We start from the raw sequence: 15,197 nt of genomic DNA, 5'->3' as shown, positions 1-15,197 counted from the left end.
TTATAGGATATCTTATGGGTTGATGAATATACCGGATGCAAGGGTGGAACCAAAGGGTCTTCTAGTGGATGGATGGCTTCGATCGGGCCACTATATCAACAGAGTGGCTCAACACATTTTGGTGTTCCATCGACAATTATCACCGGATGGAAACATGAATATCATAAAGTTCAGGGTCCTTAGTCGGATGGTGAAGATGAGGCCCTTCCATCCTACTGAAGATCGTGTTGTTCTAGTTAGGCGTAGTGTAGCTTTATTTTTGTTCTCAGACACACGATCCGGTCCTCTCCATAGTATCATAGCTATTATAGGGCTAGTTGGCATTATAGATCCCTAGGCTATAGAGAATGAAATTGTGCAACCCTCTCTGCTTCAGCAAGCAGAAAACGGATTTGAGCAAGCAAGAAGAAGCGTAGACTAGAGTAGATTGTGCGTTCAAGTGGGTGCTCTTTGTAATACTACTCTATGTCAATAAAGAGTACCATTTTCAAATTATTTTCTCTTCCCGCTACAGAATATTGTTTCCTTTTCCATGTTAAGTAAAATTGAGTATTATTTCCTTTTGCATGTTCTATTGAGATTTAATGTTTATTATTTCATTTTGCTGTTGTATACGTCATCAGAAAGTCTTTCGTAAGTAAATTAAGATTGCATGTAAGTAAATTAATAGATTGCAAACACACTGAAAATAAATTTGAGATTGCACATACAAAGACAATTCAAAAAGAGACATTCTATTATATTAAAAAGAGGCTGATACAAGACATATGCCTGTAGGCAGAGTACATGAACTCTAACTATTGCTCAAGGCAGAGCATACAACATCCCTAAGTGCCCTTGGGCTTCCTAAGACGGACAATAAACTGCATGTCTTTGGCGGTCACCATGACCCTTTTCCTTTGGATGGTAGCCAGCTGGGTGTCATCCATGAGGTCTACTAGGTAGGCCTCAATTGCATGCTGCATGGCAAGTAAGGCATCTCTGGAAATATGCCAAGGAGCCTCCACAACTCTGCGCCTGTAAAACTGGGATGATGAGCTATTGTTGAGGTCATGCATGACCTTGCGTACCACCCTTGTGAAGCTTGCCATTGGGATGAGCAGATTGATGGACTTTTGAAACTTTCTTCTCTCCCAAAGTGCCACCGTCCCTGGTTTGAATATGTATTGCCTCAGTAGAGGAGGGCCTCTTTGCCCTTTGGCCTCTTCCTGGATGTTGAGGGCCTCTTTGCCTTGTACCCAGAGCTCGAGCACCTCTCCCCCATTGGCGTGGACCCTCATTGTCTGTTCTTGCCTTAGTCCTTTGCTCTGTCCTTCGCTGTCCCTCTTCCTCACGCTTTGCCTCTGTTCTCTGAGTCACACCGGCCTCTGCATAATGATCTTCTTGTGCCTTCCTCTATCTCTCTGTCTGCGGGCCTGCTCCTTGCTTCCTATGTGGCTTTCGGATTGGTAGTTTTTCCCTTCAACAGGGATCATCAGTGGAAGAGGCGGGGAGGCTATCACTCAAAGTAAAATTGGTGCAACCTTGAGCTAAATACTTATAATTAACATCCAATAACTCAAAATTTCTCATTTGTACCGCAACGCATGGCCATTATATGTTGGCTTTACTACAAATCACATAACTAAAATTACAAAGAAATTATGAAACTTATGCTTGGGTGTCCACATTGGAAGAGTCTACACCATCATTTTCATTTGTCTCCACCCATATGCACCCTTGTATATGACGGGTTGCACGCCACCTTGCATGATTCTGTCTTGAATTTGATGAGTTGCATATTCTCTTCGACATTCTGTATTAGCATCTTGCACTGCATGGGACACTAAGGACTCTTTGAATGCTAGTGTTGCAGCTGCTCTTATTTTGATACGCCTGTACCACCATTGAACCAATTGAGGCATTGGGCTTGACTTAGTTCTACCACCCCCGTGTTGGGTCTCTCTATTATATGCACAACGTGCTTGCCAATGCGATATTTCCATGCCCTGAGTGGACCACACTCCGATGCTTCCATAATTCCATGCCATGTATGGTGCATGAGCATATAAATGTGCTGCCAAATAGAAAAACAAATTAGTAAATATAGGACCATTCAATATGCACATCTCAATGTCCAAGTTAGAGATTACCATGTACTGTGTGAAATGATTCTTATCCCAAGCTATCTCCATATTCCGGCTAAAGTCATTCATAGCATTGATGAAACACTATGCATCATCATCTTCGAATCTTTTCTTTTATAGAGTGAAGGTACCAAGGTATCAAGAGCTAACCACACTCACTCCTTTTTCAATCTTTTTTGTCCCTTCCCCCCTCGTTCACAATAGGCATTGTGTAACTTTCTCCATACATCAAACTCATTAGCACGTTTGAGCTTGTCATTCTTCTTCTTTGCAGAAAGGAATTTTAAAGCCTTGACACCACCAAAGATTGGCTTACAAGGAACATTGCCTGTTTTTCCAGATCTTTTCTCATCTTTTGTAATATCTACTTACCTAGAGTGTAGTCCCATATCTAAAAGAGCCTTTTCAACTCTTGCAATCATCCTTTCACTCTCTTGTTGGGACTTCAAGTTATATGCATCAATGTTGTACAGATGCACCAACTTTTTAATTATTCTCACAATAGCATGAAGTGCACAAATGTGTACTCGCTCAAGAGGAATTTTAAGAATTGGGCTCCATGATGGATATTTCCTTGGAGCATCCCTATCCGATGCTTTAGTTTGATCTATCTCTGCAAGTTCAGAGGCCCATTGCTTTTGATTCTTTTTACCACCCTTTGCAGGTACTCTCGTTTGCATGCACAGTAGACAAGGATGACTTGTATTTGCTCCATGTGCCACATTAAACATACATTTAATAGTCTTGAGGTCAGCAGCTAGATGCCATTCTACACGAAAGGATCCATTGCCCTCAACTTCAAGTAGCTCACCATTGTTATGACCTTTAATCACACTTGGGATATCGGTTTGGTCAAAAAACCACTTCAAAATTGAATGTGACTCTTTCGGCACCTACAAAAAAAACTCACAATGTTATTTTAAAATATTCTAAGTCTTTTTACATTATTGCATTAAAATTCAAATTTCCATCATACCTCAAAGGTAGCCAATCACCAAATCTCATGTTCTGATTGCACACTGAACTGTCTTTGTAAGAAAATAATACGTTTGTGCTCAATAGATAACAGGATCTCGTATGCAAGAGACAAAAACAATTAGTATGGAGAATCAAAAATTTGATTACTATAAAACTGATACAATAGACGGTGCTACCTCCCAGCCGTGCGCTCCTGTGAGAGAAGCTTCAATGGCGATCTAGAAACAGTAGAGGACGGAGGTTGGATGCTAAGGAATCAGGGTTGCTGTAGCCAGTGATGAATATGGGCTTCACGGGCTTGCTCTTATATAGCCACCAGTTGTAGTCGGTTAGACCCAATTGGGAGACTGACATAGTCTGCCCAAAACGGCCGACTGGAGGTCGGTCTCGAAATAGGCCATCGACCACACGTTAGAACCATGGTGCAGAATACAGTAACTAACCTATAGTCCCCGTTTTGCCCAGAGCCATCGGGGATCATTTGGGGCTCCAAACGGGCCCTGCAACCCGAGAGTGGGTTGCCTCGGAAAATGCTCCATCTACCCTCAGTGCGGTCAGTCATGGGATGCCTTCCCACACTTGCATGTAGCCTAGTTGGCAGTGTGCCAACTCCGTCCAGCCATCGGGCCACATGTGGCCCCCATCTGGTGTCCAAACTAGGACCTACCGGATAACCGAGCTACTCAAATGCCTTCTCCTCATATGGGGGATTACAAGTAGAGTTAGCTAGTTCCCGCGTAGCTACACGAGAGTGGAGCATTGATATCTAACACTTGCATCATCAAGCTCAACTTCAAGATCCAGTATTCTATTTTGTCAAACTAACTCTTTCTAATTTTTGACCTTTGTCCACCTCACTTTCATCAAGCTTTAGTACAATCTTTAGAGTACCATTGTATTCCGCCACCATAAGCATATCATAAAACTTCATCATGGCTTGCAGAACTCTTTGGACATCCATCATAAAGTTATTGTTGACTATCAATTACAATTCTTTAGACTCTCCAGCCTTTGTTTTCAAAGTTAGTGTACTACATACATGCTAGGGCTCACCGACTAAATCAAGTATGCCCAAATTGAGTGCATGCCTGGCCTTATCAACATCAATTAGTTTAGGAAGCGGGGCTTTAACTTTTGCTCCCACAGAAAGACATGATGTTTTTAAGCTCTTAAATATGAGCCGATATGCCCTTGTACTTATCCCTATAGTATTACAAACTCCCTGCGCACTAGTTGCATTGAAATGCCCTACAACTTTGTTCATTGGCTCACATCTTATCTCTGATTTTAGACTTTTGAATTTTAGATGTTGTATAACAAACTCCGACATTTTTTTCATAAACACCACCCATAGCACCATAGTGTTCATCATGGATAGACATGAGTTCTAAAACACTCCTACAAGCTCTCACTCAACGCTTCCAATGACCACTTTTCTTGGATATTTCATCCATTGGATGCAATTTTCTCTTATGTAGTCTTGGACCCATTGGAGTATCCTTCAGGAATGATAATGCTTTTTCTAACTTTTTGATATGATCCTTTAGAGCTGTGTTTTGCATCTGTAAGTGAATTGCATTTATAGTGCTCTCTCACAATTGAGCATCAATGTTTGAACCTTTACCTATAATTCCTGATTTTTCTTCTCTACGTCGTCATATGCAGACATTTGAACACTTGTAGCTTGCATATATGATACCAAATGTTGATTCCAAGCCTCCAACATTGTGATCGTTTTGTCTCTTTCATTAAGCAAAGATTGATATTGGCTGCTATGAAGGCTACTTTCTCCATGACCAATCAACCTTCGACAATATCCTAACAAACCATTGTCCTTACATAGGAACTTTATTTAAAGCTGGTCAATCCATGGAATTGAGGAGTTTGACAAGTTTCTGGATCTACTGGATATATTTTCCCTTCTAACCACAAATCCATACGTGTTTTTCCTTGATTTCGAAGAGCTACTAAATCACTTTCACTTGCTAAGGAGGATTCATTCCTCTTTAAAAATGGTGCATTCTCTGCATCTATTTGAAAATGGATATCCACCTTTTTTTAATTCCAAGTGGCTTGCATGATTTCATGCACTTTCCACCTAATATAATATAACATTGACATCAACAAACAATATGCAAACATGACATGTTTCAGAAAGGTATCAAACCAAGCAAAAATGAAAACCCCAATTGCATGCAAAATCTAACGATTGAAATCTACAAATTCAAAAAAACATTTACTTATCATCAAACACTGTTAAACTATGTGAATGAACAATACCTCACAGGGATCTTCGAAGGAAAAACATGATCAAACTTGTCCTCCTCAATGGTCCCTCTTATAATCTAGAATGCTGAAGTTGATAAATTTTTCTCCAAAACTAGTTATAATATGCTTCCAAACAACTCCAAATCTATTTCAAGCCATCTTTTGTAAAAAAACCTCAATAGTAAGAGTGTATCAGCAACTGTGATGCCTAAAAGTCAATCTTCTTTGATCCTTTCTTAAAGAATCTCGTCCTGTAGTAGCTCCTTCTAAGCTCCAAACACTCTGCATCATTCACGGCTCGCTCTTAGAACATTGATTGCCTTTTCTTCCTGAATGAAATGATTTCAGATCGTGGGAGAACCTCAGATGAGAGAGGAAGTGGCGAGATTTGAAGGAGAAGTGCCCAAAATAGAAGGTAGGTTAAATCTCATTTAAAAATTTTGAAAGTTTTGAAAGAATGAGAGTGAAATGGGAGGGAAATGCAGGTAGATAAGAGAAGTGATGAGATTTTGGTGTGAGAGTCCATCCCATGAGAGGGAGAATAGAGAAAGAAGCTTCCCGCTCAGGAGCCAGTAGGAGATTTGAAAAAAGGACTGGAGCAAAGAAAAATTCGAAATGGTGCTCATAAATGAGGGGAAGCAAGAGGAATGAGAGAGAATGAAAGGAGTGTGGTAGTTTGATGGGAGGATTTGGTTTCAGGTCAAATGGTATAAGTTTGGTTGAGTCTCTTAGTTTGGTTTCAGTTAAAAAACGTGATGGGAGAGTTGAGGTGGCAAGTGGGTGCTCCACATCATTGTTTGGGCCATTGAATAAAGAAATAGAAAAGTCAGGTGACTTCCAATAATCTATTGCCCTCCACTAGCCAATATTCTATTAGGTTTTATTCACCTTATTCTTCCATGTCACCAGCCCAAGGGCTCCCTTACAGGGCCCTTTTTGAGTCCAAATTTTTTGTAATGAGTGGTTGCTTTTGGCAAAAAGAACTTGTCATATTCCCATCTCCCAAAGTGAAGTTACAAGTATCATAACTAATACATAAATAAACATAACATTGCTCTATCTAGATCTTTGAACTATCAATTTCATCATGGTGCAAATTTGCAAAGGCTTCCAACTAGCATTCACTAAAGTAGCATTCAACTATGTAACCGATCATGGAAGATAACCATATCATATGAGCACATGGTTTTCATAAAACAATTGTGTCACAAATAGATAAAGTTTGAAAAATCATCGGCATGAACATTTGATATCTTAAATTGGGAGGCAATTATCCTAAGCATTGGACTACAATTATCTCAAATTGGTCATGATCAATAAAATAATTACTGCATATCATCACTCTAACCACATACCTAAGAACCATATACCATTTAAAGTACTCAAAAGATGTAACCGTTTAAAGGATTATATTGTAATCAATTTTGCATTGTAAAGAAGTTACATTTAATAAATTCTATCATGAGAATAGATTTATTGCATTGATGCTACCGCTCTATTATTTTATATACATATTTTTTGCTATTGTAAGAACATCATGTAGCCAAATTTGCATAGAAGTCATTTGCTTCTCCTTCTGATGCTAACTCCCAATATACCAAATTTAGAAACTACACATATAAATAGAATGAAATAAACAGTGTATTTTTAAAGGTGTTTTCATCAAGAAAATCATCAAGAATGTCAAGAAGGAGTTATCACGAAAAGATGATGAGCATGGCATAAACCATGTATTTTTGAAGATGTTTTCATCAAGAATATCATTGTTGCAAACTCATTTAATATTGAAGTGCCATACTTTAGCAAACCAAAAGTTGTCCTTCAAACATATGCAATGCTCTTGTATTTTCATGGTATTTTGAAAGTACCAATAATCTTGTCAATGCTTGTTCTCAAATAATTTGTTTCCAAAACATTATGAACAAGAAGATGCATCTTGCTAAGCTCTACAAGCAAATGTAAGCTTGTATAGCACTTTAGGGTGAAGAGCAAGCTTTTCAAAATTCAAACAGATTATGACTTTCCATCGCTCTTCCTACCTCTAGTGGTGGCAAGTTTGAGATATAAAAGCCTACCATGTCAAAATGCAATGCAAAAGCAAATTGAATAAACATAGGGTGAGAAAATACCTTCAAACATTTGCTACAGCCTCAGGTGCAGTAGAGATTCTTCTAGAAATTTCCACAAGTTTTGGTAGATTACTTGGATGCAATGCATCTAACACCAAGTTAAAGAGGAGGGAATGTCACATGCACCCGTGCACTAGTGCACATTGTGACACATTGGCATCATCATCAAGTGCTTTTTGTACAACAAGAGATCCCTTTGGTAGGTGATTTTGTCATATGTCATGACACCATTGTGAGCCCTAGTATAGGACAGTTAGGTGCGAGCTACATAGGTTAGTCTCTCAGCCAATAGGTTAGTCCTTGCTCACTTGTACCCATTGAAGAACTTAGTAGGATAATTTTCAATGAATCTTGTTGATGCTTATTCTCAGATACCTTATTTCCAAATATGATGCATCTTGCCATGCTCTATAAGGAAATGTAGGCTTATATAGTCCTTCATGACAAGAACAAGTTCTTCAAACCTTAAACCAAGCATGAGTTTCCATCTTTCTTCCTATAGGTTTGTTTAGGAACCACTTGATGTTCAACAACCATAATACTTTCCTCCGTGGTGAGTTTGAGATACAGAAGCTTGCCATGTCCAAATGCAATGTAGAAGCTAATTGAACAAACATAAGTGAGCAAATACAAGAACAAACACATGACATGTGTGTGTGTGTGTGTGCACACGTGCGCGTGTGCACACGTGCATGCACATGTGCATGTATGCATGTGCGTGTGCCATACATGCACATGCAAGTGCTCCTGTGTGCATGTGGGGGGGAGTGTGCAAGAGCACGCATGGGAACATGTGTGTGTGTGTGTGTGTGTGTGTGAGAGAGAGAGAGAGAGAGAGAGAGAGAGAGAGAGAGAGAGAGAGAGAGAGAGAGAGAGAGAGCACAAATGTGTATTGTATAACACTATTAAACTACATCATCCACAAAAGCATGGGTAAAAACTGACATATCCTATTAGGGTTGCCATGATTGATCTAAGAATTAGCCACTTATCTATACTAATCCATATACATACACGTTGCATATGGATATACACACACATAGAGATATACTGTGCATGAGCTACTAACCTGTATAAATCACTATGCATATAGTTTGCATTTTATATACACATATAAATAAACATTGATTTCTAATAGTGACAAACCCCTACAATTCCCCCTATGCATCAAGTGTTTATGTGCCTACCAGTATGTTTTTTTGAAGCCATCTTTTCCACTTTTATCTCTTATCAAATTCATTGAGTAGAACCTCGGACCTTAGTTAGTTGATTCATTCTCTTATTTGGTTGTTTGCAAAGTTGCCATTGTCTGGTGTGTTGTCTTAAGGCCATAAGGGAAACTAAATACATAAACTTTGGAGTTTAGAGAAGAAGGAATAGGATACGGGGGAAGTGAGGGGGAAAAGGAATAATAAAACACAAAATCCCCTCCCTTGCCTACTCTCTCTCTCTATCTCTCTCTCATGTACCCTCTTGTTTATAGACACATAGACCATGGACGACATAGAAATAAATAAGACAATAGACCACTCAGATGCAAGTAATATGCACTAGCAATAATACAAATGAGAGACAACAGAATTCCTCCCACCCATTACTGAAGATGGGCTGTAGGGGCATCATGGATGAAAGTAGGGAGGGGGAATGCATAAACAAAGTGTGGAGTAGTAGAAGAAGAGGGAAGGAAAGATGCAAAGGGGGGGTTGAAGAATTAAAAGAGGATGGAAGGAAAGAGGCAAGAAGTAGGCTTTGAAGCAGAAAAAGAGGAGGGAAGGAAAGGGGAGGTATTATAGGGGCAAGACTTACACATAATACATCCAAACTATACTATACAACATAACATTAATGAGAAACTTTTTATTCTAGAAAATAGCAAGGTTTTATTAAAGAAAAGCCCTGCTATTTTCCAACATAACATCTAATGAGAAACTTGAAGCATCTCCAATTTTTAATATCATCACCATGCAAACCTCTATAGCTAAATACAACCCAAATCCATTTTTTCAACATATTTCAAATTACATCTTTTAGCAACTAAACATTTAACCTCTCATAGTAATCTATCATCAATTAAAGCATCATAAACCATGTGAGCATTGGCCTTGATAGAAGGATAGTACAAAGCGAAGGTCACCTTCTAACATTTGAAAATAATATTAACAATAATCCCAAGACATTTTATTGATGCTTATTCCCTTGCCCATCACTTTTCTTTAAAAGAACATCGAAACTTGAAATGCTCGTATTTGTTGTATTGATTCAAGCAACTAGCTAGTTTGGCACTAAGAGCTAAAATGATGCAAATTATGGTTACTTTTTGAAGAGCCCAAATATGCATTTCCAACATATCTTGAACATCTTTCAAACTATATTATTCTTTGCTAAACAACAATACTCTATCATTAATCAGACCATGTAGCATTAACTTTGATAAAAAGGATATGATAATGCCAACTTAAATCCCACCCTCCAACCATTATACTTTTGTAGACACTATTAGTGGGCCAATGCAAAACATCTAGTCTAACATGATATAATGAATAAGTTGGCCATTAACATTAACTAATCCATTACACAAATGATGACAATGTGAACCTCCATTAACGGAGTGATGTAAGTGAATGACATAAAGTTGATATTGATATCCTCAAGGTGACATCCTATTGATGGATACATAAAGTTGATATCCTCAAGGTGACATCCTATTGATGCACACATTTGGTAGTTGTTGTGATATTATCGCAATTTAAGGGGAGGGAGAATGCTTGAAGATATATGAAAAGAAGACGGAAAGAAAATGATTGTGGGATGTAGCCAACCATCTCACCTCCACAAATAACATGGATAAGGAGAAGAAAAAGCAAGCGACGACCAAGGTGATCCACAAAAGAAAGTGATAAACAAAATTAAAGCTTACATAGTGATTATCAACATACACATATTACCTTTGAGCAATATCTTAAACTTTCATTATGATAGAGCTCCATTGGAGGGTTCCTCACTTCTTGATATCAATTGTTGCTCTCTCAATTATTTGACTTAAAGGTTATGTTACTGCTGTATAGCCACGTAGGTCATGAGCTATTTGCCCACCTTGACTTGGCCCATTCTTGTATCCATGTCTTTTTGAGGGTGACCACGCTATGAATATAAGCCGGTGTTTTAATTTTGTTAAAAAAATGAAAGAAGGGTATGGTATTTGGGTAAGATATAGTTTCAAAGGCGTGCTACAAGCAACATCTAGAAAGTTCTTTAGTGATTAATGGTAGACCATCGGGCTACAAGCTCTATTTGGAATTGGCCAATGAGAACTCAGATGGAAGGGAAGGAGTTGAATGTACATGTCTTAAAAGAGAGTGTTTTGGAAATGGGAGGAGAAAGTGTGTGAGGTGAATTAATGGGGAAGGGTGTGGAGAGGGAACCATGGTTGAGAAGGCTACCATGCTAAGATTTCACCAAAAAAGAAGGCTACCATGTTGGAATTGGTCAATGAGAATTGAGCAGGCAATTTGAAAATCTAGATTGATGGTGAAGTTCATGATAGGCACTCATTAGGCAATGCCGATTCTCGGAGACACTTGGAGGCTCCTGTCGACCTCACTGCATGCTGGCCTTACATAAGGGCGGCAATGATTATTAGTATATGGGAGACAAGGAATATGTAGATTTTCCATCATCAGGTCTACTAGCTTGGGTTAGGAGTGCCGGTGATCCTAGCCCGAGTTAAGTCTTATCTGGGAGATTTTGGTAGGCTTCTCGGCAAGGAGGACTCCATTATAAGTGCCACTATCTTGGATGTAGAAGGTGCTCTTACCTTAGGTTAAAATCTACTCTTCTCACTGTAGGCCTTTGGGCTCAAGCCCTTTTTGGGCCAGTTTTTGTATCTAGGTCCTTAGACAATTTTGTTAAACCAAATTGGCTATTACTATTAAATAAATTTTATCAAATAAATTTAGCTCTTATTGTTATTTAAAAAAAAGGATGGAAGGGCCTGAATGCTTGAATGCTGAGGTACACATGGTGGAGAAGGCAACCACGTTGGGCCATAGGGGAAGACAAAGTAAAGGCGAGGCAATGAGGGCGAGAGATATAGGAAATTGATGTACAAACTGTGAAGAAGTGGGCCAAAACGAAAAAGAGGAAGGTGCATAAGAAGCAACAATAAGAGAGAGGCCCCTATACATTGAATTTAGACAATGTTCATAACAATACAATGTTAAGCCACGACACTCCCAATGCTTCTTAGTTTCCAATATAAGAGTCTCGCTCCCTTCTTCGTCTTCTACAAACAACTACAACAACAACAAGTACGTTACTTGCTCATCGTCTTCTTTGCTGCCTGCTTATTTGCTTCTTCTGCTTCCCATCGCCATCGCCATCGCCATCGCCATGGCTCTCAGCCCTTCCCCTTCCTCCCTCCCCTCCCACATCGATGATCCTCCCTCCCTCCTTCGCCTCAAGCTCCAGGCTCTCACTTGGGCTTCCCACTCTAAAGACCTCTCCCTCGCTTCCCTCCATTCCCAGCTCCTCTCTGCCCTCGCCTCTGCCTCCTCCTCTGCCTCCCTCCTCTCTGCCGCCCTCGCCCGCAATCGCTCCCTCGAGCTCGAGGCAGAGGAGAGTCGTGCCCGCCAGGTCGCCCTCGAGCGGCAGGTGTCCGAGTTGCGCGCTCGGCTGCAGAATGTGGAGGCTGCCGAGGAGAGGCTCGCGTCCGAAATGGGGCAGCTAGAGGCTGAAGCGCTTCAGCAGGCGGTTCACCACAATCGGCTCGTTAGCTCTCTGAATGCGCGCTTGGAAGAGAAGGAACTGATGCTGGAAGAAATGAGGCGCGAGCTGCGTCGCGTCAGTACCTCCAGCACTCAAACGCCTGGCAAAGGGGAAGGTAGCTTAGCCTCCTCCCCGATTGCACATGCTTCAGAGAATGTGCAGGTGCTGGAAAACAAGGTTGCAGAAACAGAGAGAGCGTGGAAGAAAACTGAGTCGGAACTCCATGAATCTAAGCAGAATTGCGACATTCTTCAGCAAAAGCTAGCGGATGCGGAGGCAATTCACCGGCAGCTCGACAACGAAAACAAAGAGCTGCTTCTGGTCCAGCACAAACAACATGAGCGACATGAATCCGTGTCTCTCAAGGTTGAAGACCTGGGGATCATGTTCAAATTTTGGAATCCATCTTTCTTAGCATTGAGAAATCAGGCAGCAGCTCCTGCGTAGTGTCCTTGAACTGAGATGGGCATGTGAAGTCTTCGATGAGAAGACGCAGTAATTTGGTTTTTGGTCTTACGGCAGGCAATTAGTTATTGTTTGAAGACTTGAGAGATTTGTAAAGAGATATAAGCTTTTTCTGAGCCTAATTTGAAGAAGCATAGCTTCAGGAGTATCTGATTTTGGAGCTTGGGAACTTAAATGGACTGCAATCGAGGATCTTAGCCATTTGTAATAAAAGTCGGCTCTTCTCAATTTTGTTCTCTCAAGTGCTTCAACACAAATCGTATCGCTTATTCTAATTGATGATGTTTTTACGCGACTTTTGTGCGGGCGAATCTAAATCACTGAAGAATTTGTACTTGTTCGTCGTGCTGTTGTTCGTGTCTGTTCCAAGAGTTTGTAAAGACGAGTAGCATAGCGCCCCGCAAAGGTGGGATCCTTAAAATTTAAGAAATAAAAATTATGATCCTGGCAGGCTTAAGTTCTGTCCGGTATTGATCTTTTTTTTTAAAATTTTTATAGAAGTTGCCGGCTTTAGTATTAAAAGAGTAAAAACGGGGGGTTTAATCCCTAGAGAACCCTGAAGCAAATCTGCGGCCTACGGTTTCGTATTAATCTTCAAGGCAGTCGGCTTTTCCTTTCATTTTGGCCTGCAGGCCACAAGGACGCCTTAGAGTTGGTTCCCGTGTTTTCCAAACCTGGCACATATGCCATCTTCTTGGCATATAGCAGCCTCGAGCAACGCACTTCCCCAATGTAGCAGAAAATCACCAGCCAGCTTCAATTCTGCTTCCAGCGTGAACTTTGTTTGTCTCGATGCATCGGTGATCCGTTTAGTTGGAAATGGGCACCGAAGATGGGCACCGAAGATCGCGGGGGGCACATGCGGGAACATGTAAAGCCTGCCAACTAGTGGCAATTATGCCACCGCGGGAACAACCTCTTAGTCAAGGCTAGGGCTGCTTCCAAAGATGATAATCATTTTCTTAGTTTAATCTTGTAAATACTATTTCCACGCGTGCTTCCAATTCCCACGATTTGTCCCTCTTTTCCTCATTTCTATTTCAAGGGCCCTCTCTTTCTCTCTGTCTCAAGCTCTCAAGCTCTCAAGCTTCTCCCCACTCTAGATCTCCATGCCCACATTATCGATATGCAGCCAAGAAGTTGCACCCTTGCTCCTCCATCGCCTCCAACTCCTTCTGGGCAGGCCTCATGAATGACACAAGTCATTCAACTTGTTTCTTTTATTTGATACAATTTTGAAATTCCCTCGCAAAAAAAAAGAGAGTTTGTAATGACGAGTAGCATAGAGACCCGCTATGATGGGATCCTAAATTTTTTGGAAATCTCTCTCTCTCTCTCTCTCTCATAGTGCACATAGAATATTCGTATCTCCATAGCACACCTGAGTGCTATCTATCCCTCACACACACACACACACACACACACACACACACACACACACACTCATGCATACACTCATGCACACATACACACTCAAACTTAGAAGACATGCACACATAAACACGTAAACACTCAAACTAGTTTTAAGGGGGAGAGAGAGAGAGAGAGAGAGAGAGACAGAGAGAGAGAGAGAGAGAGAGAGAGAGAGAGAAGCACTCAAATTTAGGCTTGCTCTCCCCTTTGGCCTCCACATGGCAACTCTTCCCTAATAAAAGAATAGAAGTAAATATAGACATGTGTGTACATGGCCTTGATTGTGCTACAAGTGGGACTTTGGAGCACCAAGGTTGATGGTCTCAATTGACTCTCAGCTAATGGAGTCCCTCTACTTATTCTCTCAATCTCTAACTTTAGCAACTCTACTTTTTCTCTCAATCTCTACATCCATCGACAACTTCCATGTACATAACGATTTTAAAAGAAGCTGGCTAGTGGCGAATGGCCATGGATTGATTATTTATTCTATGCATTAACATGTGACGCTCATCATATTAGGAGCTTATGAAGCACCAATAAAGCAAGTCTTTAGTGCAATGCTAATTGGCCCTACTGCACTAATTGACACAATCTTTCATGAACTTTAGCAAATTGTCAAGACATCTTTTATTACACTTTATAGGTGTCTTATTGTAGTCAGAACCTATCCAAATCTTTCAAGTAGCGGAATCAACTTTTCGAGTACCAACTTCACAACCATTTTTTGGCTACTTTGCGAGGAATACCAAGAATTCTGAAAGCTTTGTTCTCTTCGCTGTAGATGTGTAGGCTCAAAATTTTGCTTTCACACCCCGCAAGGAGCATTTGGGAGATGTAAGAAAGCACTAGTATATCTGTTACCTCATCCTTCTATTTTAGGTCCTTTGTTGGGTGACTTTTGTGATCAGACTGTTTAAGCAAGCAAATCCCACATCGCTTAGAGATAGGAGGCAACATGGTGAGAAAGTACTTTTTTAAATTGACTCTATCAACTCGGCCTTCCATTGCTGGTCCTTTGTTGGATGACTGTGTAAAACCTGTTTGAGCCAAC

At 40.4% G+C, this 15,197-nt stretch overlaps 1 protein-coding gene across 1 annotated transcript; it reads left to right on the top strand.

Moving 5' to 3' along the window:
- Positions 1-11,789: 11,789 nt before the first annotated feature.
- Positions 11,790-12,964, top strand: LOC147884176 (uncharacterized). The gene has a single exon (XM_087398661.1). The coding sequence runs from the start codon at positions 11,891-11,893 to the stop codon at positions 12,710-12,712; it is 822 nt and encodes a 273-aa protein (XP_087254787.1). The 5' UTR covers positions 11,790-11,890; the 3' UTR covers positions 12,713-12,964.
- The last annotated feature ends 2,233 nt before the right edge of the window (positions 12,965-15,197 follow it).

Source organism: Dipteris shenzhenensis, chromosome 27 (genome assembly GCF_047967505.1).
Source record: "Dipteris shenzhenensis isolate YYH24624 ecotype China chromosome 27, Dip_SZ_1.0, whole genome shotgun sequence".
In the NCBI taxonomy this organism is placed as follows: domain Eukaryota; kingdom Viridiplantae; phylum Streptophyta; class Polypodiopsida; order Gleicheniales; family Dipteridaceae; genus Dipteris; species Dipteris shenzhenensis.
The sequence above is the reverse complement of the archived record's forward strand: the minus strand, read 5'-3'. Positions and strand labels throughout refer to the sequence as shown.

Excerpts from the sequence above, each read along its gene's own strand:
- LOC147884176 (XM_087398661.1), top strand. The coding sequence starts at position 11,891 with ATGGCTCTCAGCCCTTCCCCTTCCTCCCTCCCCTCCCACATCGATGAT.